Consider the following 24,286-nt stretch of genomic DNA (forward strand, 5'->3'; position numbering starts at 1 on the left):
AGGTGAGCCCAGTGTGACAGAAGCTGGGGCAGAGGTGGTGATGGGCAAGAAGGAGTAATGAGGGATTATTTATTTTTCCTAATTTTAAAAAATATTAAGCTTTTATAGACTATATTTGAACATTTTGGTAGCTATAAAACAGATAAATAAAGCTTCCTCACTACCTTCTTGACAATAACTCCGTTTCTCTCTGTTCTTAAACTTTGTTCAAGTTTGAAAATTGAATGCAATATGTGTCGATTCTTATTTCTTAATGGTGACTGTGCATTGAGGAGAGAGGGTAGAGTGGACCGAATAAAGTGCAGGGCGCTGGACAGCAAACTGCAGACTAGGGCGCCCCAAGCCCGCACTCCCCATGGTGAAGTCAGCAAAGCAACCAGGGTCTGCCAGCGCAGAGGACCCGAGAAGCAGCAACAATGATCTCTTTTCTGCTCCCACCATTGCCAGCCCTAGCAGGAGTCCAGATTAGCTCCTGGGGTGTGTGTGTGCCTCTATGTTGTACGTGGTGTGTGTGCATGTGTGTGTGTGTGTCATATTTCTTCCTGCCACATAAATGAGCCTGGATGCTTCAAGTAAGCAATGGTCATGCCATGCAAACAGCACAGTGGAAAGGGTAGTGTCTTTGGGAGTTGAGTGTGCACACAGAGTTTGTATCATGGGTCCAGGTGCAAACTTCCGGTTGTTCCCGTGGGTCATACCTGTTTTGTGAGGGGAATGGTCTTCCCTTAGGATATCAGCTCAAAGCTTATGGAGAGAAGGACTACACAGCTGTATGTTAGAGCCAGCAGCTCTGGGCATGGATGATTGGGCAAACCAAGTGAATTGCTCGAGGCTTCTGATGTGAAGGAAGAGACTGTGGACATAGGGATCCCAGGCCTGCAGAGTCAGAGTTCTGATTGCCTGCAGGGGCTGTGGGTGTTAGTGAAGCAGAGACGTGGAGGGGCTGAGATGCCAGCTGCCTGTCCCAAGACTACAGCAGGAGGGAGCAGAAAAGCACGTAGTGTGGCCCATCTTTGTTTCTGGCACATCTTTCTGTCCAGACACCAGGCTACAGGGAAGACTTGATTCTTGCTCTTTAAAACCGCTTTAGCTATTCTAACTCTTTATATGTCCACTTCACTTTTTAAAAAGGTATATATATATATATATATATATATACACCCCTGGAAGTGCTAAAATTTTCTGTTTTCATTTGACAGTTTGCCTTCGTCATCTTCCAAGTCAATACCTATGGATCTAACTCATTTAAACAACAGCAATAAACCAAAAAGCAAATTGACAATCTTGTGTTACGTGAATGCACTGAAAATGTACTTAACTGGTCCCTTGCCGTGTTTTCTAAATATTCTATTATTACGTAATGCTGATGTCAACATTCTTAATATATATTTAGTTGCACAAATGTTCTCACACACCCATTTTTTGTCACCTGGCTTTGCTTGGTAAAGACTAAAAGGCCAATTACATAGTCAAGTTTTCAGTCGTTTCCTTTATGGCTTCTGAGCCTTGTATTTTTGTGCTTTAGTAACATCTCAACTCTGAAATTACAGAATAAAACGTATTCCGTGCTTTTGTTCTTTCTGTTTTACTTTCACGGTTCCAGCTCACAGTTCACACAGCCCAGCCCCCTGCAGAATCTCCCTTGCTCAGGTTGGCCTGCGGCCCTGCAGTCTCGCGGGGAGGGCCTCTCCGCCGCGGCCTCCCGCTCTCCGCCCGCCCTCGTCTGCCGCCTGGGCCGCTCCGCGACGCCGCGTCGCGCTGTCCCGAGCGGGGAGTCCCCCTCCGAAGCAGAGGCCCCGGGCAAGCTCGGACGTAAGGGCGGTCGGCGCCGCTGCGGCCTGCCGGCGACTCGTCCCGGGGACACTCGAAGCGGTTGTCGGGCGCCCCTGGCGGCCGCTTTTAGAGCGTTCCTGTCCTTCCGCGACCTTCATAAGGACTGCTACTCAGCCGGCGAACGCGGCGCAGAGCTCCAGAGACTGGCAGCACGGGCGGCGATAACAGCGGTGCTGCGGAGACTTGGGCCTGCTTGTTCCTGTTGAAGATTGGACTTGCAGGTTTGTGAGGCGGTCTCGTACCTCGGGGGTGGGTTTCCGCTTGTTCTGGTCGACCAGCATTTCTCCTCGTCCTTCCATCCGCGGGGCTTGGGAGCACGCAGGAAGAGGGTCTTCCGCGCCGGAGTGCCTGTGGCTCGGCGGCCAGGCTCCTGGGTCACCGTTAGGGGCGTTCGTCTCCCCTCCGCGTTCCTCCCGCTCCAGGCTCTGGGTCTTGGACAGCCTGGCCGAAGCCGTGCTCGCAGGTCTCGTTGGCGAGCGCGCTTGGGCCCCGTCTCCGAACCTGGACGCGTCCTGCTCCCGCTAGAGTTGAACGTTTAGGCTTGCGTGGCGAGGACGGGCCGTGTATCCAGAAGCTGTGCGGCGATCCGAACGTTTCGTCCGCCTGGGGTACAGCTCGCGGCCAGGAGAGTGACGGTGCACCGCGCGGTGTCCTGGGGCCACATTTTCTTGTTTTCCCGCCTCGTCTGAGTAGCCGTGTGTCTCCGTCGGCAGACGGCGCAGGGTTCCCGCCTGCCGTCCCTGAATCCCGTGCGTCCTCCCCCGGAGTGGGGCCTTGCCGGAGGCGCGGAACAAAGCGGCGCTGGACTGCGCGCCCAGGCGGCACCGCGATCACCGGGCTCGGATCTCCCTGTGCCACGTCCTCGCCGCCTGGAGGCCCAGGTGCTCACCAGAGCCGGGCGGCGGGGTAAGTTGCTCCGGGACGGACGCTGTCGTGTCACCATACTCTGCGATCGTTCGTGAGCGGGCTTGCGTCTTCGCGGGGACCGCATGTAGTTTCTGCTGTTCTTGCGGGTTCGGGGGTTGTGTGAACCACACACGGGTCCCTCCCCGTGGGCGAGCAAGGAGGCCGCCCAACGCGCGGCTCTAGTCCTGCTCGGCCTCGGTGATCAGAGGCACCAAACAAGTGTTTGAGACCCAAAGAGTGGTCAGGGCCGTCCGCTGAGGGAACCAGGGTACGGACCCTGGCTCGGTCTTTGGTTCTGGAAGAGCCTCTGAACACAAGTGGACGGGAGGACGCTTAGGGGAGAGAAATGCAACCTGCGGCGAACTCGTAGGAAATGAGTGCAGTGGTGGTGCTGTACCTTCGCCCTGTGATCAAAATTTGTCCAGGTAGCATTCATGCTGTTTGTAGCTGGCTGGTCACCGCCAACAGGTCGACCAGGTGGCCAGACAACTTTGGCGCTTTCAACTCTGCTATATTGTAGGTTGCCGTGGTTATGTTATACTGTAGGTTGTAGTAGATGAGGAATACTAAAATCTCCAATAATGAAAATTACTATTATGGTTATTACCATTGTGTGTAATTAGTGATAAAGTTTACCCACAAAATAGCTAGCTGCTCAGTTCAAGATGACCAAAGGAGTTTCAATATGTCTAAATATACGTTTAAAAGCAGAGGGAACTCCCTACAACCCACGAGGCCCTGCCCCATGCCCCGCAGCAACCATTCTGGAAATCCAGACCCCCAAATTCTGCAGCACTAGGCCTCACATTCCGGTCTTGGTCAGTGACTGTTTCCTCATTTATCCTTTCCAATTAGAAACAAATCGGCCGGAATATGTTCCTCTAAGCAATCCCTTGGGCGCCCCTGTTCCTGTCAGCCTGCCTCTAACTTCCCTACATCACAAGCTCTCAGCAGGACATGCCTTCCTCTTTTGCTACCACTCTTAAGTGTGCCCCTTAAGGAAGTCCAGACACTCCTCCTTGAATTTAGAAGCAGAAATCACATTTCAAGAGAAAATTATACTTTTGAATCAATAGTTTAAAATCTAACCACACATTCCTTTGGAAGGAATGATGCTAAAGCTGAAACTCCAGTCCTTTGGCCACCTCATGCGAAGAGTTGACTCATTGGAAAAGACTCTGATGCTGGGAGGGATTGGGGGCAGGAGGAGAAGGGGACGACAGAGGATGAGAGGGCTAGATGGCATCACTGACTTGATGGATGTGAGTCTCAGTGAACTCCGGGAGTCGGTGATGGACAGGGAAGCATGGCGTGCTGCGATTCATGGGGTCACAAAGAGTCGGACACGACTGAGTGACTGAACTGAACTGATGAGATCAATGAATGTAATAATGTAACTCTAGATATGGAAAGAAGCAACAAGAGGGAATATTCTCCTGGGCCAAGAGGCTAGTAAGACAGGTGTGGTCCTGAGACTTTTGCTACTTGCAAGGTCTGGTCTAGTAACAGCACACAATGGCCTGTCAATGGAATCTTCATTAGACCTGAGACACGAGGGCCCTGAAATGCCCCCAAAGCATGGTCACATATGTGGTTATGAAGGGACCCTGCTGACTGGAAGTTGGCCCTTGCCAGCTGTCTCTACCAAGATTACATCGTGACCACTGCAAGCTGCTGACCTTGAAAGGAGTTCAAGGTGGAGATTAGAAATAAGGCACTCTGCTCTGGGAAAAATCCAGAAGAACCGGCCTTCAGGGAGTCGGATGTTTTCAGGTAAAGGTTTTTATGAGCCCAGCTTCTCACCTCTTCTTGCACCCAGAGAAACACTAATGTCATGACCCAATGTCTGGCCCTGGTTCTCCTGGCTAGCTCCTCGGGAGCTTTTCTGCTTCTCTCAATCTTTGGGCCATGTGTCTTTAACTTTCTTGTTAAGTTTGTTTCTTCTAGAAAACAACAAATCTCCAAGTGATAGTTTGACAAGAATATTCCCTGGCCAACACCCAGACGACGCTGAAACGTGCCGCCTTATCGTTCCATGGACTCTCATCTCCCTCCGTAAATGCATCCTGGCAGAGAGCAGGCAAAGGGAACCTAGAGCCCCACAACGCCCCTCCAGCCTGAAGAAGCCAGAGTGGTCATCACCCCTTTCCCCTGAGACCGGGTTCCCAAATGCCTGAGAAGGGAAATAGGTAGATAGTTAGACGTGAGCAGGGTCTCAAAAGGGGCCAAAGAATTGGCCCTAAAAATAAAGAGAGGGAGGAAGGTGGAGATCCAAGGACAGAAGAGCAGAGAAAACCAAGGGGGAACGAAATGCAGGAACGGAGAACCACACCCTGATCGTCCTTCCCTCCCCCATGGTGTAACTACTAACGGATTTCAGGTCCTTCTGAGCAGTACAACCTGTCTCCCCTCCTAGCCCATAGGGAGAAGGTCTTTGCTTTACTGTCCTCCCTCCTTCTCATCCAATCAGCAATGACCCGCAAGACCCGTATCCTGCTCCCTGTACCCTGGGTATAAAATTGGACTAAGGGCCCCTGTTCAAAGACGGTTCTCTCTTGAGCTGGCCTGCTGTTCTAATAGCATCTCCCACGCTAAGAAACTTTATTTCCCTCTCACTCTGTCTCATGTCAGGAAATTCTTTTCCAACCAGCGCCAAGATCACGACAATTTTCCTTACTGTTGTTACAAAATACTGATTAAATTTTCCTATCTAAAATAGAAATGTCTGATTTACTTACAGGCATGACTATAACTGACACAGGAAACCCCACGAGGCTATCAGGGGATTTCTCAGAAGAAAACTACAGGCCAGGAGAGAGTAAAATGAAATATTCAGAGGGCAGAGCAATAAAAATTGCCAACCAGAAAAACTCTATTCACCAAACATCCTTCAAATATGAAGGGAAAATAAAGGTTTTCCTAAGGAAAAGCTAAGGGCGTTCATCACCACCAGATCTGCCTTGCAAAGAATGCTGAAGAAGTTCAAGCAGAATAAAAGAGATGCAAAGTAACACATGAACACATACAAAAGTATATAACACACTAGGTAAGGTAAAAATGTATAGTCAGATTTAGTTAATTCCAATTACTTAGAAGAATGGTATATTAACAAGCTCAAGTATAAAGGCTCAAGGAAAGGATGACTAAAAGTAACTACAGCTAATATACCTTATCACCAAACACACAGCATAAAAGAGAGAACCGGAACATCAGAACATTGCAGAGGAAGAGTTAAATGGCGGAGCCACTTTATTGGCTAAAAAAGCCAGGTTGCCATCAGCACAAGACAAACTGTTTTAGGTATAAAATTTTAATGTAAGCTCCATGGTAACCACATTAAAAATCTAGAGTAGATGCAAGAAATATAGAAAGGGGAAACAATACCAGGATGAAAAGCCACCAATTTACAAAAGTAGGCAGAAACAAAGGGGAAAGGGAATCAATGGAGACAAAAAAACAACCAGAAAGCAATCACTCAGATGGCAGGAGTCAGCTCTTATAATCAATACCCAGTCTAAATGCAAATAGAGTGGGTTCACCAATAAAAAGACACTGATGCTTAAAAAAAAAGACCCAAGTATATGTTGTCTACAAGAAACTCACTTCAGCTTTAAGGATACACAAAGGCTCAAAGTGAGGGGATAGGTAAAGGTATTTCACAGGAATGAAAACAGAAAGGAAGGGGGCATGCTGCTAAGTCGCTTCAGTCGTGTCCGACTCTGTGCGACCCCATAGACGGCAGCCTACCAGGCTCCTCCGTCCTTGGGATTCTCCAGGCAAGAACGCTGGAGTGGGTTGCCATTTCCTTCTCCAATGCATGAAAGTGAAAAGTGAAAGTGAAGTCTCTCAGTCGTGTCTGACTCTTAGCTACCCCATGGACTGCAGCCTACCAGGTTCCTCTGTCCATGGGAGTTTCCAGGCAAGAGTACTGGAGTGGGTTGCCATTGACTTCTCTGGAAGGGGGGCATAGTAATTCTTATATCAGACAAAATAGACTTTAAGAAAAATGATAACAAACATCAAAGGAGGCCATTGTATGACAAAGGGTTAATACATCAAAAAGTACACACACACACACACTTACATATGCAAATATATAAAACAACATTGGGTCACCTAAGTATTTTAAGCAAATAATAACTGACCTATAGGAAAAAATAGACAACATTACAACAATGGAGGGCGTTTCAACATCTCAGTCTTAGCAATGGATAGATCATCCAAACAGAAAATCAAGAATGACATGTTGGAATTAAACCAAACTTTAGACCAAATTACATTAAGAGACATATATAGAACATTCCACCCAATGGAACCAGAATACACGTCTTCCCAGGTCTACACAAAACCTTCTCCATGGACAGATAAGGTGATGGATGGGACATGAGCAAGTTTAGGCAGAGGTCGTTGTTGTTGCAGATGTTGCTGTTGTCACTCAGTTGCGTCTGACTCTCTGAGACTCTGTCCATGGGATTTCCCAGGCAAGAGTCCTGGAGTGGGTTGCCATTTCCTTCTCCAGGGGATCTTCCTGACCCAGGCATCAAACCCAAATCTCTTGCATTGGCAGGTGGATTTTTTACCATCTGAGCCACCACAGAAGCCCCTAAGAAGTATATATTACATATATTACAAATAATTTTATTCCTTTAAAGACAGTGAAGTGCTGGCTTAAAATTATGCACAACCTACAAGTTTAGAGTTACATTTTATTCAGCAGGAATGTTTAGGATTTCCAAACAGGGAGACAGCACCTCAAGAAAACCGAGGGAACTGCTCTGAGGTGAGGGGGAGCTAGGTTACATAGAAGTTTTGCACAAAGGGCAAGTAGTCAGAACATCAAAGATTATTGTTAATTAAAAGAAAGCCAGATATCTCAAGTGAATGAATTTAGCACTTTTCTATGTGTGGGAAGATGCAAGAGGCTGGCCTCACTGAAATCATTCCTTTGATACGCATCTCAGCTGTTTGGGGACAGGATCCTGTGGTTTTGTCCTGGAAGGAATAGCAGTCTTTATTTATTTATTTGGCTGTGCCAAGACTGGGCTGTGGCACGTGGGACATGTTAGTTGTGGCATGTGGGACCTAATTCCCTGACCAGGGACAGAACCCAGGCCCCCTGCACTGGGGGCACAGTCTTAGTCTTGAAGTAGGATCTCATTTCCCCATCTAGGAAATGAACCCAGCTGCCAGTCCACCAGTGGCTAGAGGCTACAAGCTAACTTCCTTGATTCTTACTCCATTTGAAAGCAAAAATGTTTCAAGGAGGCAAAAACTGCAGAACAGGTGCAAAGTTTTTTATATAGAGACACAGCGCAACACATAGGAGAGCACTCAGAAATAATTTATTTATGTCAGAAGCATGACAGTAACACACACTGGGAGAGGAGCACGGGTGTCCTGAATGGGGAGTGCAGTAAGAAGCTGATTTAAAATACTCATATATGGAGAAGGAAATGGCAACCCATTCCAATGTTCTTGCCAGGAGAATCCCAGGGACGGGGGAGCCTGGTGGGCTTCCATCTATGGGGCTGCACAGAGTCGGACATGACTGATGCGACTTGGCAGCAGCAGCAGCAGCAGACACAAAACATCACAACAGAAGTAAAGAGAAGAGATGCAAACTGAAACATATTTGAGAGTAAAAATTATATAACTAGAGATAAAAAGTAAGGTATGGACAAGAATGCCACATACGTGTCTATTCTGGGCATCTGGGGGAATGGTAATGATATTTATAAAGGCTTTGGGGTAGATTACAATGTTATAAATTCAGTTTTGACATGTTAACTTGAAGGTGGAAGTGGGACTTCCATTTGTGTATATCATATACAACTCTCCTTAGATTTCTCTAGAGACCAGTGATAAAGCTACAGATACAGACATGACCATGTACTAGAAGGCAAAGATGGAAGACCATTATAGGCTCTGATTAAGTGACTCAACACGCATCTTGGGTCCAGTTTCTTTCTAAACTTTTCACTATTACGCTTTGTGTATGGGCTCTATAAGTCTTCACTTTTGGCATAATATTAGATCAAATAAAGAAAAAAATAAGATCAGAAAAAAAAAGAAAAAGAAAACACTCATATAGGAGTGTCCTTATATAGGGTCTTTGTTTAGATTTGGCCAATTACTTTGTTTCTTTTCTCACACCTGGCTGGTCCTTTGCCCCTAAGATGCTTGTGCAAATTTCTGCTAATATGGATTCCACCACACAAGCCTGTAGGTGTATGTCCACACTTATGGGATGGGACTCCCTTCCCTTTCTGACCCTCAACAAGCCTTCCTGCACATGTGTGCACAGAGAAGTCCTCCTTGACCTAAGGAGTGGGCACTGTATCTCTACTTCAGCAGAGCTCAGTGTTTGCCACTAGCTTTGTCCTTGGAGTGTCTGGGTGAGAGCAAAGCTTCAACTTTACTCCCCTTGACAATCACCAGGTGTGCAGCCTGGGACCCATCTATATCCTACCGCATTTTCACATCTTGAGTTCCCTCAGGGCTCGCCATGGGGCATAGCTGCAGTCTGAAGGCTGCCAGAGGGCAGATAGTCTTTCCCTCCTGAGTCCCCTCAGGGCTTCACCAGCTCACCTTTGGCTGGTGGCTGCAATCACTGATGACTGTGAAATCATTTGTTACTGATATGGCAGGAAATATTCCATTTCTCAATGGGAAAGCAAAAGTATAATAAATTCTGATTCCTTAAAATATAAAACCTGTCGACTTAACCACCATGAAGGATTTTAGCCCTTTTCTAGATACTAGGAGATACAAGAATTGGCCTTATAAACTTGACTCCTGAAATATATCTGAAGACTTGTTCCACCAGTTTTTCCCAGAGCACAGGGGTCTTCATTTCTGCTCTCCAGCCTGAACTGCTTTCAAGGGGTGTTGAAAATCAGCAGCTGCAGCAGCACATTATCTGATCCTTGTAGAGGTGGAAGGCAAGTGACCATTGCAAGTGCCAGTTTGCGGTTGACAAACCTAACATAGCGCGCTTTAATACATCTCTGCTTTACCTTTTCAATATTTTCTCAACTGCGTCCACGTGATATCTATGTCAGCTACAAATTGGCACTTGTGAGGAGCATTGGCCAGAGACTCACCTGCAACAGGGGATTTGCCAGCTGCCTCAGCGGAGATTGACCCTGTGCTGCTGAAGCTGTGGACCGTCAACTTCTGCTGAGGGGAACCTAGGGTGGAGAGCCAGGCACTCTGCTCCAGGGAAACTGCTGGAACAGGTCTTTTAGATAGTCAGATATTTTCAGGAACTGATTTCTTGATCCCAACTCTTACATTTCTTCATATCTAGAAAATCACTAAATCCCTTCATGGTGACATCAGCTCGGGACCAGCAGAAAACCTTTGTAAAATAAGTGCTTGATTGCATTGAACTCCCCATTCACCAAAATCCTATATACTAACCTCCCCCCACTGCCTCTTTGGAGCAGTCTCTCAGAATTATCTCAGATACTGTCTCCTGGGCTCAGTCCTCGTTTTGCCCCAAATAAAATGTAGCTTGGCCACTGTCACATAGTGCGTATCTCCAGCTTTCTCAACGAGCTCTCTAATCTTTCCCATCCTGTTGCTTTCCTCTATTTCTTTGCATTGTTCAGTTAAGAAGATTTTCTTATCTCTCCTTTCTATTCTTTGGAACTCTGCATTCAGATGGGTATATCTTTACTTTTCTCTTTTGCCTTTCAATTCTCTTCTTTTCTCAGCTCTTTGTAAGGCCTCCTCTGACAACCACTTCTTTCTTTGGGGGATGGTTTTGGTCACTGCCTCCTGAAAAATTTTATGAACTTCTATCCATAGTTCTTCAGACACTCTATCAGACCTAAACCCCTTGAATTTATTTGTCTCCTCCACTGTATACCCATAGGGATTTGATTACATCATACCCGAATGTCCTAATGGTTTTCCCTACTTTCTTCAATTTAAGTTTGCATTTTGCAATAACGAGCTCATTATCTGAGCTGTAGTTAACTCCTGCTCTTGTTTTTGCTGACTGTATAGAGCTTTTCCATCTTTGGATGCAAAGAATATAATCAATCTGATTTTGGTATTGACCATCTGGTGATGTCCATATGTAGTCATCTCTTGTGTTGCTGGAAGAGGGTTTTTGCTATGACCAGCGCGTTCTCTTGGCAAAACTCTGTTAGCCTTTGCCCTGCTTCATTTTGTATTCCAAGACCAAACCTGTCTGTTACTCCAGGTATCTCTTGACTTCCTACTTTTGCATTCCAGTCACTACAAACAAAGCTAGTGGGGGTGATGGAATTCCAACTGAGCTATTTCAAATCCTAAAAGATGATGCTGTAAGAGTGCTGCACTCAATATGCCCCCCAAATTTAGAAAACTCAGCAGTGACCACAAGACTAGAAAAAGTCAGTTTTCATTCCAATCCCAAAGAAGGGCAATGCCAAAGAATGTTCAAACTACTGCACAATGGCACTTATTTCACATGCTAGCAAAGTAATGCTCAAAATTCTCCAAGCCAGGCTCAACAGTATGTGAACCAAGAACTTCCAGATGTTCAAGCTGGATTTAGAAAAGGCAGAGAAACAAGAGGTCAAATTTCCAACATCTGTTGGATCAAAGAAAAAGCAAGAGAGTTCCAGAAAAGCATCTACTCCTGCTTTATTGACTACACCAAAGCCTCTCACTGTGTGGATCACAACAAAGTGTGGGAAATTCTTCAAGAGAGGGGAATACCAGATCCCGTTACTTGCCTCTTGAGAAACCTGTATGCAGGTCAAGAAGCAACAGTTAGAACATGAAATGGAACCAACTGACTGGTTCAAAATTGGGATAGGAGTATGTCACGGTTGTATACTGTCACCCTGCTTATTTAACTTATATGCAGAATACATCATGCAAAATGCTGGGCTGGATGAATCACAAGCTGGAATCAAGATTGTCAGGAGAAATATCAATAACCTCAGATATGCAGATAACACCACCCTTATGGCAGAAAGCAAAGAGGAAAAAACGAGTCTCTTGATGAAGCTGAAAGAGGAGAGTGAAAAAAATTGGCTTAAAGCTCAACATAAAAAAAAATGATGATCATGGCATCTTCACTTCATGGCAAATAGAATGGAAAACAGACACGGTAACAGGCTTTATTTTCTTGGTTTCCAAAATCACTGTAGTTTGTTGACTGCAGCCATGAAATTAAAAGATGCTTGCTCCTTAGAAGAAAAGCTAGGATGAACCTAGACAGCATATTAAAAAGCAGAGAGACTTTGCCTACAAAGGTCCATATAGTCAAATCTGTGGTTTTCCCAGTAGTCGTGTATGGATGTGAGAGTTGGACAATAAAAAAGACTAAGCACAAAAGAATTGATGCCTTTGAACTGTTGTGCTGGAGGAGACTCTTGAGAGTCTCCTGGACAGCAAGGACATGAAACCAGTCAATCTGACAGGAAATCAACCCGGAATATTCACTGGAAGGACTGATGCTAAAGCTGAACCTCCAATGCTTTGGCCACCTGATGCAAAGAGCTGACTCATTAGAAAAGACCCTGATGCTGGGAAAGACTGAGGGCAGGAGGAGAAGGGGATGACGGAGGATGAGACAGTTGGATGGCATCATCAACTCAATGGACATAAGTTTGAGCAAACTTTGAAAGATGTTGAAGGACAGAGAGTGTGTACTTCATTCCATAGGGTCACAAAAGAGTCAGACACTACTGAGCGACTGAACAACAACCCCTATGATGAAAAGAACTTTTTTTGTGTGTGTGTGTTAATTCTAGAAGGCCTTGTTCTTCTCTGGCATTAGTGGTTGGGGCATAGAGTTGAATTATTTTGATGCTGAATGGTTTGCCTTTGAAATGAACTGAAATCATTCTGTCATTTTTGAGATTGTACCCAAGTACTCCATTTCAGACTCTTTTCTTGACTTTGAGGACTACTCCATTTCTTCTAAGGGATTCTTGCCCATGGTAAAAAATATAATGGTCATCTGAATTAAATTCATCACAATCACAAATAACTGAAACAGAAGATGGAAGTGGAAAATCTATGGACTTTTAGCCATTTGAGAATAGGAGTCCAGAGTTAATGCCAAGGAATCAATAGACATCTGAAGCAATGGGATACAGCCGGCATACCTTGGAGCTTGTAAGGTAGGGAATCAAACTGTGCTTTTCCCTCATTTAGCAAATCTGTTGTAGCCCCGCATTCTGAGAAACAAACTCATTCAGAAGGACATTTCAGAGAGTCAGTTCAGTTCAGTCGCTCAGTTGTGTCCAACTCTTTGCGAGCCCGTGAACTGCAGCATGCCAGGCCTCCCTGTCCATAACCAACTCCCAAATCTACCCAAACCCATGTCCATTGAGTTGGTGATGCCATCCAACCATCACATCCTCTGTTGTCCCCTTTTCCTCCTGCCCTCAATCTTTCCTAGCATCAGGGTGTTTTCAAGTGACTCACCTCTTCGCATCATGTAGCCAAAGTATTGGAGTCTCAGCATCAACATCAGTCCTTCCAGTGAGCACCCAGGACTGATCTCCTTTAGGATGGACTGGTTAGATCTCCTTGCAGTCCAAGGGACTCTCAAGGGTTTTTTTTCCAACACCACAGTTCAAAAGCATCAATTCTTCAGCACTCAGCTTTCTTTATAGTCCAACTCTCACCTCCATACATGAATACTGGAAAAACCATAGCCTTGACTAGATGGATCTTTGTTGACAAAGTAATGTCTCTGCTTTTTAATAATGTTGTCTAGGTTGGTCATAACTTTCCTTCCAAGGAGTAAGCATCTTTTAATTTCATGGCTGCAATCACCATCTGTAGTGATTTTGGAGCCCATAAAAATAGTCAACCACTATTTTCACTGTTTCCCCATCTGTTTCCCATGAAGTGATGGGACCGGATGCCATGATCTTAGTTTTCTGAATGTTGAGCTTTAAGCCAACTTTTTCACTCTCCTCTTTCACTTACATCAAGAGGCTTTTTAGTTCTTCTTCACTTTCTGCCATAAGGGTGGTGTCATCTGCATATCTGAGGTTATTGATATTTCTCCCAGCAATCTTGATTCCAGCTTGTGCTTCCTCCATCTCAGGGTTTCTCATGATATACTCTGCATATAAGTTAAATAAGCAGGGTGACAATATACAGCCTTGACATACTTCTTTTCCTATTTGGAACCAGTCTGTTGTTCCATGTCCAGTTCTAACTGTTGATTCCTGACCTGCATACAGGTTTCTCAAGGGCAGGTCAAGTGGTCTGGCATTCCCATCTGCTTCAGAATTTTCCACAGTTTATTGTGATCCACACAGTCAAAGGCTTCAGCATGCAGATAGTGGAGTGCAGTTTATTACACTGGCAGGCCCAAGGCACAGTCTCCTCTTAGCCAAGGACCCCGACCGACTTTTTTGAAAACCTTATATACCTTAAGTGTGAGTGAATGAAGTCGCTCAGTCGTGTCCGACTCTTTGCGACCACGTGGACTGTAGCCCCCCAGGCTCCTCCGTCCATGGGATTTTCCAGGCAAGAATACTGGAGTGGGTTGCAAGTGTACTCATCCCCAAATTCCTTAAACCTAGCCTGGAAAGTGTTAAAGGGAGATACAGTCAGGTTACAGCCATGATTCAAAATCAGAAGAGTCAGCTGGTTAGACATTGTAGCCTACACCAATGGGTGCCATAAAGCTTACAAAGGTGACCGACTATATAGGGGATTATTACAAGCCTTTTGGCAATGGGAAATCTTGGTATGGAATCTCATGTTTGTCAGTCTGGGAGGCCAGTTCAGCCAAAGGCATCTTATCCCCATGGCTACCAGGCACATAGTCCTGAGAGAGAAGACTCTTGAGAGTCCCTTGGACTGCAAGGAGATCCAACCAGTCCATCCTAAAGGAAATCATTCCTGAATATCCATTGGAAGGACTGATGCTGAAGCTGAAACTCCAATACTTTGGCCACCTGATGAGAAGAGCTGAGTCATTTGCAAAGACCCTGATGCTGGGAAAGATTGAGGGCAGGAGAGGATGACAGAGGATGAGATGGTTGGATGGCATCACCGACTCAATGGACATGGGTTTGGGCAGACTTCGTCTTGGGTCAGGAGACGCCTCAAGGCTGAGGGCGTGTCACCAGGCCCCCCTCCCACAATGAGCGTTTTCGAGATAGAATGGCACAAGGTGTGTCGTCCCCAGCCAGGAAACAATTGACATGAATACTGATCTGTTGAGCCATTAACAGCCCAAGGTTTGAGACAAAAGTTAGTCTCAAGCAGAACCGATTTGAAGAAAGTGAGATCCCAAAGCCAGTACATAGTTTCATTAGCATAGCTTAAGAAAAACGTTTCCATAAGAAAACCGCATTGGTTAGCTCAAGGTTTGAGAAAAGTCAAGTTCAGAGGGAACCAGGTGTCCTCAACAGAGAAGGGAAAGGAGTCTGCCACTTGCAGTTCGTTTCTTCCTGCTGCTTTGGGACCTCTGGCCTCCCTACCCAGGCTGCTAACACTCTCAGTTGTTACCATTAGCGCCACCTGGCAAGCTCTCTTCATTAACAGCCCAATACAAATAAAATAAAATGAGTTTCCAATAGCAAGCGATTCTTCTTGTTGATTTTCCTCCAGTCAGAGATTCTGGGACTCAGCAACCTTTAATTTGTGGATTTTCCATCCTCAACATGTGCTTTCAAATGCAGGCATGTTCCTTGGGCTTATTTCACTTCGTTGTAAAGGGGAAATGTATGGCACATCACGGGGCATGTTTTCATAGCCTGAGCGTACACACGGCACATATCCCTTCCACATTCCATTTACTTGCTGGGAACCACTTCCATGTGAATCATCTGTCCTTAGGGCTCCAGAAAATGCGGGCCTTTCAGAGGCTGCAGGTGGGGCACCAGAAACAACTCCCCTTCGGAGCGGAGCCCTTGGTCCAGTGTCGGTGACTGTGCAGGGAGGCGGGCACGGGTGCGCTCACTGTCCCTGGCCTGCACATGCCCTCTGGCTGGTGCTGGGACAGGACAGGTGTCCTGGCCACTCCCGCTACAAGCTCGCCTGCCTCTGCCCACATCAGGAGCACAGGCCTCCTGAGACCACCCATGCCAACAACCCATCTATTGTTGCTGGAGTCAGAGAACACGTTTGCCTGTGCATGCGCTTATGCAGCTTTTTATCCAAGCCCTCTTGGTACAATTTGAAAACTAAAGCCTAGAAAGAGGCAGACTTGTCTGGAACACAGTATGTGAGCAGAAGCCAGTAGGAAAGTGAGGACCCCAGCTCCCTAAGCCAGTTCGCAGTCCTATCCATCATGCTTGGTTTGGAAGTGAGACCCTAAGTTCCTGGTGAACTCTACCAACCTGGCCCCACTTGGGCCATTATTCTCTCTGCATTTTCATGCTCACACAAGCAGGCACAAACAGAAATAGGGTCCACAGTGGGGACGATGTGAGATGGTAAAGGGAGAGAACACACCGTGTCAGGGCTGGGAGAGCAGGAAGGGCTGGAGGCAGCTCCGCCATGGAGCAGGGGCCTCCACACCCCGCTCCTGGCAACGGGCACTGCGTTCAGAAGTCCAAAGCGTGAGGGGGATTCTCCACGTTCCCTGAGTCCTGCCTGGGTGTGGGCCCTCTCCTCAGTGTTCTCCAGTGAACACGGTCTCAGTCCCACAGTCCACTTTTCTGGGCTGTTAAAACCAGGCTGAGCACACACCCCATTCCCCAGTATAGACGGTGCTACAGGACAGAGGGACTTGCTTTCCTTTCCTAAACATTGTGTGCTTGCTGTTGGGCCCCCCAAGCGTTCACTCAGTATGCTTGGGAAATCTGTCGACCTTGGTTCTCCACCATTGACCCCTGTGTCTGAGAGCTTGGAAAAATGCTTTCCACTCACAGAGGTCCCTCAGAGGAGAGAGGAGCTGAAGGAACAAGGGCTTGTGGTGAGCAGGAGAGGGCTCAGTTGTGGACCCAGAGTCAGGGTTCCAGAAAGAAGACCAGCCCTAACCGGATTCCAGAGGTTCTAATTTGAAAGTAGGGGGAAATTATTGCCCTGTCTGAGCCGAGGATGCAACATGAACGAACTAAACCCCAAAGAGAGGAAAAGGAAATGAAAAATGAGGAGATTCCTGGATCTTTCCACAGCCTGCCTGAAGTACACTTTCACCTCGGGAACTCTGGAGAGCCTCCGCCTTGAAGACCTGAATGAAGGTTCGAGTTAGTCCTGCAATGCTAGCGCGGGCCACCAGGAGGCACCCAGTCGGGGTTGCTAGCTGAGCTTTGCAGGAGCAACTGGAGAGAGAAAAAGGATGGTGGAGGTCATTCTGGCCATGCTCCCGCCTCAGAAACAGCACGCGCTTCCTAGTAAGAGTGATCATCTCAAGAGACCGACCTGGACAGAAGAGGAAGGGGAGCCCCAGGATCTTCACGTTTATTTACTCTGCCCCCAGGCTGTGAGTACTCACTCTATGCCAGGTGAGTCAGTGGTACAGAGAACAGTGCTGAAAATGACCAGCGGCCCGTCCTTTCAAGGAGCTCTCGGTTTGGAGTGAAGAAAGAGAAAAGTATGGAAGCCAGACAAGGGAAGGAAAAGAACAAGTGCTCTACTGAAAATAAAAAAGGGCGTTGTGAGGGAGGGCTTGGAGTCACTGGTCAGGAGGGTCTAAAAGGCCTTGCTGCGGTGACCAGGATGAAGGAAGGAGCTGGGCCTGCACAATTCTAGGAGAAGCACGTCTGAGAGCAGGCAGCCCTTACACAGAAACATGAAGGCAGAAGTGAGCTGCCCAGGTGAGGCTAGGAATGTGAGCGTTGCCTCTGGAGGGAGGCTGGTAGGAGATGGTGGTGGGTGGTGAAGTCAGTTCCTGGTTCCTGGTAGATGGTGCTTTCTGTTCCTCTCTGGCAGCATTACTCCAAGACTGCACTAATAAACTTTGCCTATTAAACTCTTCACAGTCTGTGAGCTAGAAATGGCTTATGTGGGCGTTTCTGCCTCAAAGTCTCTTTGCTGCTGTGGTGGAGAACTCAGCTTATATTATTTTGGGGCTTCAAAATCATTGCAGATGGTGACTGTAGCCATGAAATTACAAGATGCTTGCTCCTTGGAAAAAGAGGTATGACTAATCAACTCAGCATATGAAAAAGCAAAGACAATACTTTGCCAACAAAGGTACTTTTAGTTAAGGCTATGGTTTCCCAATAGGCATGTATGAAAGAGAGAAATGGACTATAAAGAAAGCTGAGCGCAGAAGATCTGATGCTTGTGAACTGTGGTGTTGGAGAAGACTATTGAGAGCACCTTGGCTGCAAAGAGATCAAGCCAGTCCTTCAGAAAGCAGATGAGTCCTGGATGTTCACTGGAAGCACTGATACTGAAGGTGAAACTCAATAAGTTGGACATCTGATGAATAGAACTGAATCATTTGAAAAGACCCTGATGTTGAGAAAAATTGAAGACAGGAAAAGAAGGAGACAACACAGGATGAGATGGCGGATGGTACCACCAACACAAAGGATATTAGACACACTAAATTCTGAGACTACCTATTGGATATGGAAGCCTGGCAAGTTCAGTACATGGGGTTGCAAAGAGAGCAATACGAGTTACCTACTGAACTGAAATGAACGAATTTCCCTCCTGGAGGAGGGTGACTGTTGCTTTCCTTCTCGGTGTGTAACATGTGTGTTTGTTTGCTCTCCTGTCCTGGACATTATGCTTCCCTTCCAGGACTATGGGGCTTTGACCGTCCACGGGTTTATCATAGTTGATGGGTTGATTCCGTTGATCTTTACTAGGAAAAAACGGCCCTGACGCCGCTCTCTTCCTTAGGCTATTTCACCCCTCAAATCTCCGAGTCACCCACCCCATTCAAGAACCCTACCGCTTCGTGCTTTATGATCCAAGTGCTCACAAACTTGCTGTCCACTTGCCTCCTTCCCATGGCACGGAGAAGCGAGATCAGCCAGGATTTTTCTCTCTTTTGCACGGACATCCTACAGCATAAGCCGAAATTCCCATTTCCTCTGTCACGCCGCCCCAGTCGACATTCTTCTCCTTTTTCTCCTCCTCCTCCTCCTCGTCATCCCCTCCCCTCCTCCTCCTCCTCCTCCTCCTCCTCCTCCTTCTTCAGAGGGTGTGGATGGGGCAAGCAGTAAGTCCATTTGAGATGATGGGGCGGAGGAAGATGCGTGGTGATGATGAGGGCGGACCGTGGGTGGCTCTGCTTCCTCGTGCAGGGCACGCTTGTTCGTGTTCTCGGGGGAAGATACTGCTCATCATTCTTTGTCCTCTCTACGTGCGGAGGGCATGGTGCGGCGTAGGTAGCCATGCGGGGGGAACAAGCCATCGGAACGGTCTCTGTTCCTTGCCACGCCGACTCGCGCAGTCAGGAGCCAGAGTTGGCCCTCGAGGTCGGAGATGTTCCATCGCAAATTCCCGGTCTGCCGTTTGATGGAGGGTTTGGGGTTTGAAGCCATCAGCCAAGCCAAAGAAAGAAAAACGCGAGAGGTGGTCGCTAAGGGGCCTCAGGTGCCCCTCCAGCGGGTCACGGGCCCATGAGGCAGTCGAGAAAGCAGCTAGGGGAGGACAGCTTCCCCACCGCCCCAGGCACTTTGGAGGCCGGCCGCATCTCCTCGCGTCCAGAGGCGTTTGCCCGGGGCCCAGCTGGATGAGACTGCCACACAGGACGGGCAGAGTCGGAAGTCCAGTTGTCTTGCTATCACCATCTAGGGTAGGCCCGGGTCTTTCCTCAGTGCGGGGAGGACCTTTGCTTTCAGAAATGAACGTGGCGCGACATATCTCCACTCAGGCACCGGTGCGATGCTGGTGGAGAAGTTTCTTTGGGACTGGTTGGGTTGCCTTTCTCCCCTTGGCCTTCGTGTGGGTGCTGGTGGTGCTGGTGGCGGTGCTCATGGCCTTGTGGATCGCTTCTCCTGTTTGGCACTTGGAGCTTCTCCAGCGTACTCCTTGCACCGGACATGGAGCCCCAGGGATCTTTGCGGACGAGCGTCGTGCCGGGGACGCGCGCATCCCCGCCTCATGCCTGCCGGACCCTCCGCCAAGTAGCACGAGGCCTCCCAAGGACAGACACCCATAAAGGCTGCTTGCCCGTCCTCTCCCCGGACGCCTCTCGACGTCTGGGGCATTTTCGAGAGCCTGACCGGCCGGAAGGAGACGGTTCATGGACCTGCACCCGCTCTCCCCTGCCCCCCGAAGGGCTCCCGAGATCTTCTCCTTGCTCGGCTGGCTGTGAGCGCTCTGTGAGGCGTCTCCAGGCCGCGTCACTCACCCGAGGCCAGCGGTGCGGCCAGGGAACGAAAGAGACGGGGAACGAAAGGCAAACCCACACCCAAAGTCCCATCCCGAGAGGACTCTCCCACCCTCGCAGGAGTGGGAGGCCCTCGGACCGTGCCCAGGCCCGCTCATGCACCCCATCACCCCATCCTCTCCAGCGACTTCCCAGCAGAGCCAGCCCTCGAGAGCTCAGCCGCTCAGGCACGAGCCCGTCCCAAGTGAACGCCGAGACCCCGGGCACACTCCAGGCCCCGCTCTTTCCCAGGAGGCTGCATCACGCGCACGGCCGAGAGGAACTCGCTCCGCGTCGGAACTCTTGGTGCGTCACACAGGGCGTGCCGCACACAGCGTGTGCCTGGGCGTCTGCACGCATGTGCGTCAGAGCCGACCTACCGCCACAGCCCCAGAGACGGCCGCGGCTTCTTGTTCTTCCCCTTGGTGGCTCTGGCCCTCCCGCTGGCACAAGGGCCGTTGCCGACGTTCTTCGGCCCCGGAGGCGGGGTGTCCGTGCTGGGACGGTCGAGCCGCTCGTGCTCCTGTTGGGGCGGCGTGCGGTTTCTCCCTCCTCCGTGTTTGGACTGGTGAATCACGACTGCGCCGGCAGGCAGGGCAGACTGGACCTTCCGCAGCTCCAAGGCCGGCTTCGGTCGGCTGTGTTCTTGCAGGCGTCTCCACTGCTCTAAGCTCATCCCTTCGACCTCTGTGTCCCCCGGGGACTCCTCCGACCCAGGAGCTCTGCCGCTGGCGTCTCCTGCAGGCTGCCCGGGGTCTGTGGGGTCAGCCCCGACGGGGGCCGCTGCCCCTCCCCCAGCGCCCCCTTCCCACGCACCCTCCCGGGCGTAGAACAGGACGTAGGCGCTCTGGCTCAGGGCAGCGGTCTCGTCACAGGCGGTCACCTTGGCATCGTCCATCTTATACCATTGGCCGTTGCCCGCTCGGACGTAACAGAAGTAGTGTCCTCGCTCGCAGCTCCACCCGGAGTGCACCAGCACGGCATAGAGCACGTAGCCCAGTGGCCCTGCCTTCCGCTCGGACGTGTAGGGCTGCAGGTCCAAGCACTGGGGATAGCGCACCTCCTGAGCCCTTTTGGCCCCGCTCACCGGTGTGAACCGCTTCAGCACCAGCACCAGGACCTGGGAGGTGCTGTGCAAAGTCAACCTCTTGGTGGCAGGCACCTTCCGGAGACAGACGCCACAGTCATAGGCATTGTCCGCGTCCAGCTTCTCGGGCTTCACCAGCTCTCTCAGAGCTTGCTCCACACTCTGAGCCGCCGTGATATCCAGGCTGATGTCCAGATAAGGGTCGAACGTGTCCGAGACACCGAGGCAGCGGAGACACTGGATCTGAGACCTCCAGGTCCCGCCGAAGATCTGACGGATGACGGTGGTGTCCTCGGAGGCATGGCCCGACGGCTGGGATGCACTCAAGCACCCTTGCTGCATGGCATTCAGAGTGAACATCAGAAACTCGTGGGCATCTTCCTGCTGGTGTCTGTGGAAGCCCGCCAGCAGGTCCTTGCGGGGCCGGATCACCTCTCCCGCGTGAAGGAGGGCTCGGGTCACGTGAGCTCGCATGGCACAGAGCGTGCAGGCGCTGCGGGCCGGACAGAGGGTGGCGTGCTGCTGGGACACCATCCAGCTGGCCAGGGGCGGCGTGTGGCTCAGACACTGCAGCGCCGCATTCACGTAGCAGGTGTTCCCCAGGTTCTGAAGCCCAGCCCCCACCCCCCACGGCCCCTTCCAACTCAGGGCGCCTTTCTGGCCAGGCGTCAGCCCTGCTGACCCGGGAGCCAAGTCACCCCGCTGGGGACGCCCAAGCGCCGGCGACGGCCCCTCAGGGACAGAGGGTCCCCGAAGGGCATCCGCACCAGCGGCGCTGGGCCCACAACCTTGCCCTCCGGGGAAGACGTCGAAGGGAGACGGACACACACCTCCCCCGTGCTCAGAAGCAGCCCCCGGGGCTCTGCACACAAGGCCCACGAGGGTTTCCATCTCCTACCTGCAGCTGCACGCCGACGCCTCCTTCCCTCAGACGGTCCGGCTCCAGAAAAGGGCCTGGGCCCCGCCCCCTCGGGCCTTTGGGGGCTTCCCCACAGCCCCACCCCCGCACGTGCAGGCTCCTCATTGGCTGAGGCGGCCGAGGGCGTGCCCACTCCCACTCCCGCCATCCAACCACCCACACTTTTCTCGGGGAATTCCCCTTGACGAGGCCCCACACGCACTTCCGACCTGACCCCCTGTTCCAAAGGGCTCAGGATGCAAGTGATTCGGGGGCATTGGGCCTTCCAGCCTTGCCCGCTAGAGATTCACTGCGGGGCTTCCAAGTTCAGCACACAAATGCCAGCTGCACAGGACTTCCGTGGGCTCACCATTCACATCCTAACACACGTGTGGAAACATATGTCTGCCCACCGAACCTCTCCCCTTTAGGGGTCTCCCGACCCCAGACCCCTGCCTGAGGACAACCCCTCCCCGGACAACAATAAACCCTTGCCTCAACTTTGCGCTCCAGCGAGGTCCTCCCCAATTTCTATGCGTTCTCACTGGACACTCGTCTAGCGTTCAGGGTCCTAGCACCAAAAGATGCCAGCAGAGTGCCACATATGCTTTTCTCCCTTCAGGGCCGTTGCTCAAGACCCAAAGCGAGCTCATTTAGAAAGGCATAGGTTTCCTGCAACTTTGGATTCATTTCTGCAACTCCTTTCTCTCTCCGCTGCCCTTTTTTCTTCCTTTTCCTTCTTCCTTTATCATTTACTTTTTTTTTTTTTTTCCCTGCTTGGTGTTTTAGGGTTTTTGAGTTTTTTTTTTTTTTTTTTCCATTTATTTTTAAACTTTTTTTTAAATTTTGTGTTCATTTTGTTATTTTTTTGTTGCTTTTATTCTCTTTCTCTCTTTTATATACACTAGTTGACTCATACAGTCGTCTTTCGAATTCCGGGGCTCAAAATGCGGTATAACTCAAGGTATAAAAAAGGTTTCCCTCCTGGAGGAGGATGACTGTTGCTTTCCTTCTCGGTGTGTGACGTGTGTTTGTTTGCTCGCCCGTCCTGGACATTATGCTCGCCTTCCAGGACTATGGGGGTTTGACCGTCCACAGGTTTACCATAGCTGGAGTGTTGATTCCGTTGGTCCTTACTAGGAAAGAAGGGCCCTGACCCCGTTTACTTCCTTAGCCTATTGCACCCCTCCCACCTCCCGCTCCCCCATCCCATCCTAGGAGCCTACCGCTTTGTGCTTTATGATCCAAGTGCTCACACCCTTGCTGTCCTCTTACCTCCTTCCCATGGCACAGAGAAACGAGATCAGCCAGGATTTTTCTCTCTTTTGCACGGATTTCGCCCAGCATAAGGCCATCTTCCCATTCCCTGTGTCACGCCACCCCAATCGACATTCTCCTCCTCCTCCTCCTCCTCCTCCTTCTTCAGAGGGTGTGGATGGGGCAAGCAGTAAGTCCATTTGAGATGATGGGGCGGAGGAAGATGCGTGGTGATGATGAGGGCGGACCGTGGGTGGCTCTGCTTCCTCGTGCAGGGCACGCTTGTTCGTGTTCTCGGGGGAAGATACTGCTCATCATTCTTTGTCCTCTCTACGTGCGGAGGGCATGGTGCGGCGTAGGTAGCCATGCGGGGGAACAAGCCATCGGAACGGTCTCTGTTCCTTGCCACGCCGACTCGCGCAGTCAGGAGCCAGAGTTGGCCCTCGAGGTCGGAGATGTTCCATCGCAAATTCCCGGTCTGCCGTTTGATGGAGGGTTTGGGGTTTGAAGCCATCAGCCAAGCCAAAGAAAGAAAAACGCGAGAGGTGGTCGCTAAGGGGCCTCAGGTGCCCCTCCAGCGGGTCACGGGCCCATGAGGCAGTCGAGAAAGCAGCTAGGGGAGGACAGCTTCCCCACCGCCCCAGGCACTTTGGAGGCCGGCCGCATCTCCTCGCGTCCAGAGGCGTTTGCCCGGGGCCCAGCTGGATGAGACTGCCACACAGGACGGGCAGAGTCGGAAGTCCAGTTGTCTTGCTATCACCATCTAGGGTAGGCCCGGGTCTTTCCTCAGTGCGGGGAGGACCTTTGCTTTCAGAAATGAACGTGGCGCGACATATCTCCACTCAGGCACCGGTGCGATGCTGGTGGAGAAGTTTCTTTGGGACTGGTTGGGTTGCCTTTCTCCCCTTGGCCTTCGTGTGGGTGCTGGTGGTGCTGGTGGCGGTGCTCATGGCCTTGTGGATCGCTTCTCCTGTTTGGCACTTGGAGCTTCTCCAGCGTACTCCTTGCACCGGACATGGAGCCCCAGGGATCTTTGCGGACGAGCGTCGTG

General features: G+C 49.9%; 1 protein-coding gene and 1 long non-coding RNA gene across 2 annotated transcripts; one reads left to right on the forward strand and one right to left on the reverse strand.

The window, feature by feature from the left end:
- The first annotated feature begins 1,783 nt into the window (after window positions 1–1,783).
- On the forward strand, window positions 1,784–5,457 carry LOC113883574. Its single transcript, XR_003508684.1, has 2 exons — window positions 1,784–2,739; window positions 4,375–5,457. It is a non-coding gene; the product is annotated as an uncharacterized LOC113883574 (long non-coding RNA).
- Window positions 5,458–18,793: 13,336 nt separating this feature from the next.
- LOC113883573 (ubiquitin carboxyl-terminal hydrolase 17-like protein 6) lies at window positions 18,794–22,635 on the reverse strand. The gene has a single exon (XM_027527422.1). The coding sequence runs from the start codon at window positions 21,969–21,971 to the stop codon at window positions 20,370–20,372; it is 1,602 nt and encodes a 533-aa protein (XP_027383223.1). The 5' UTR covers window positions 21,972–22,635; the 3' UTR covers window positions 18,794–20,369.
- Between the last annotated feature and the right edge of the window lie 1,651 nt (window positions 22,636–24,286).

Source organism: Bos indicus x Bos taurus, chromosome 25 (assembly GCF_003369695.1).
Source record: "Bos indicus x Bos taurus breed Angus x Brahman F1 hybrid chromosome 25, Bos_hybrid_MaternalHap_v2.0, whole genome shotgun sequence".
Taxonomy (NCBI): Eukaryota; Metazoa; Chordata; class Mammalia; order Artiodactyla; family Bovidae; genus Bos; species Bos indicus x Bos taurus.

Excerpts from the sequence above, each read along its gene's own strand:
- LOC113883573 (XM_027527422.1), bottom strand. The coding sequence starts at position 21,971 with ATGGAAACCCTCGTGGGCCTTGTGTGCAGAGCCCCGGGGGCTGCTTCT.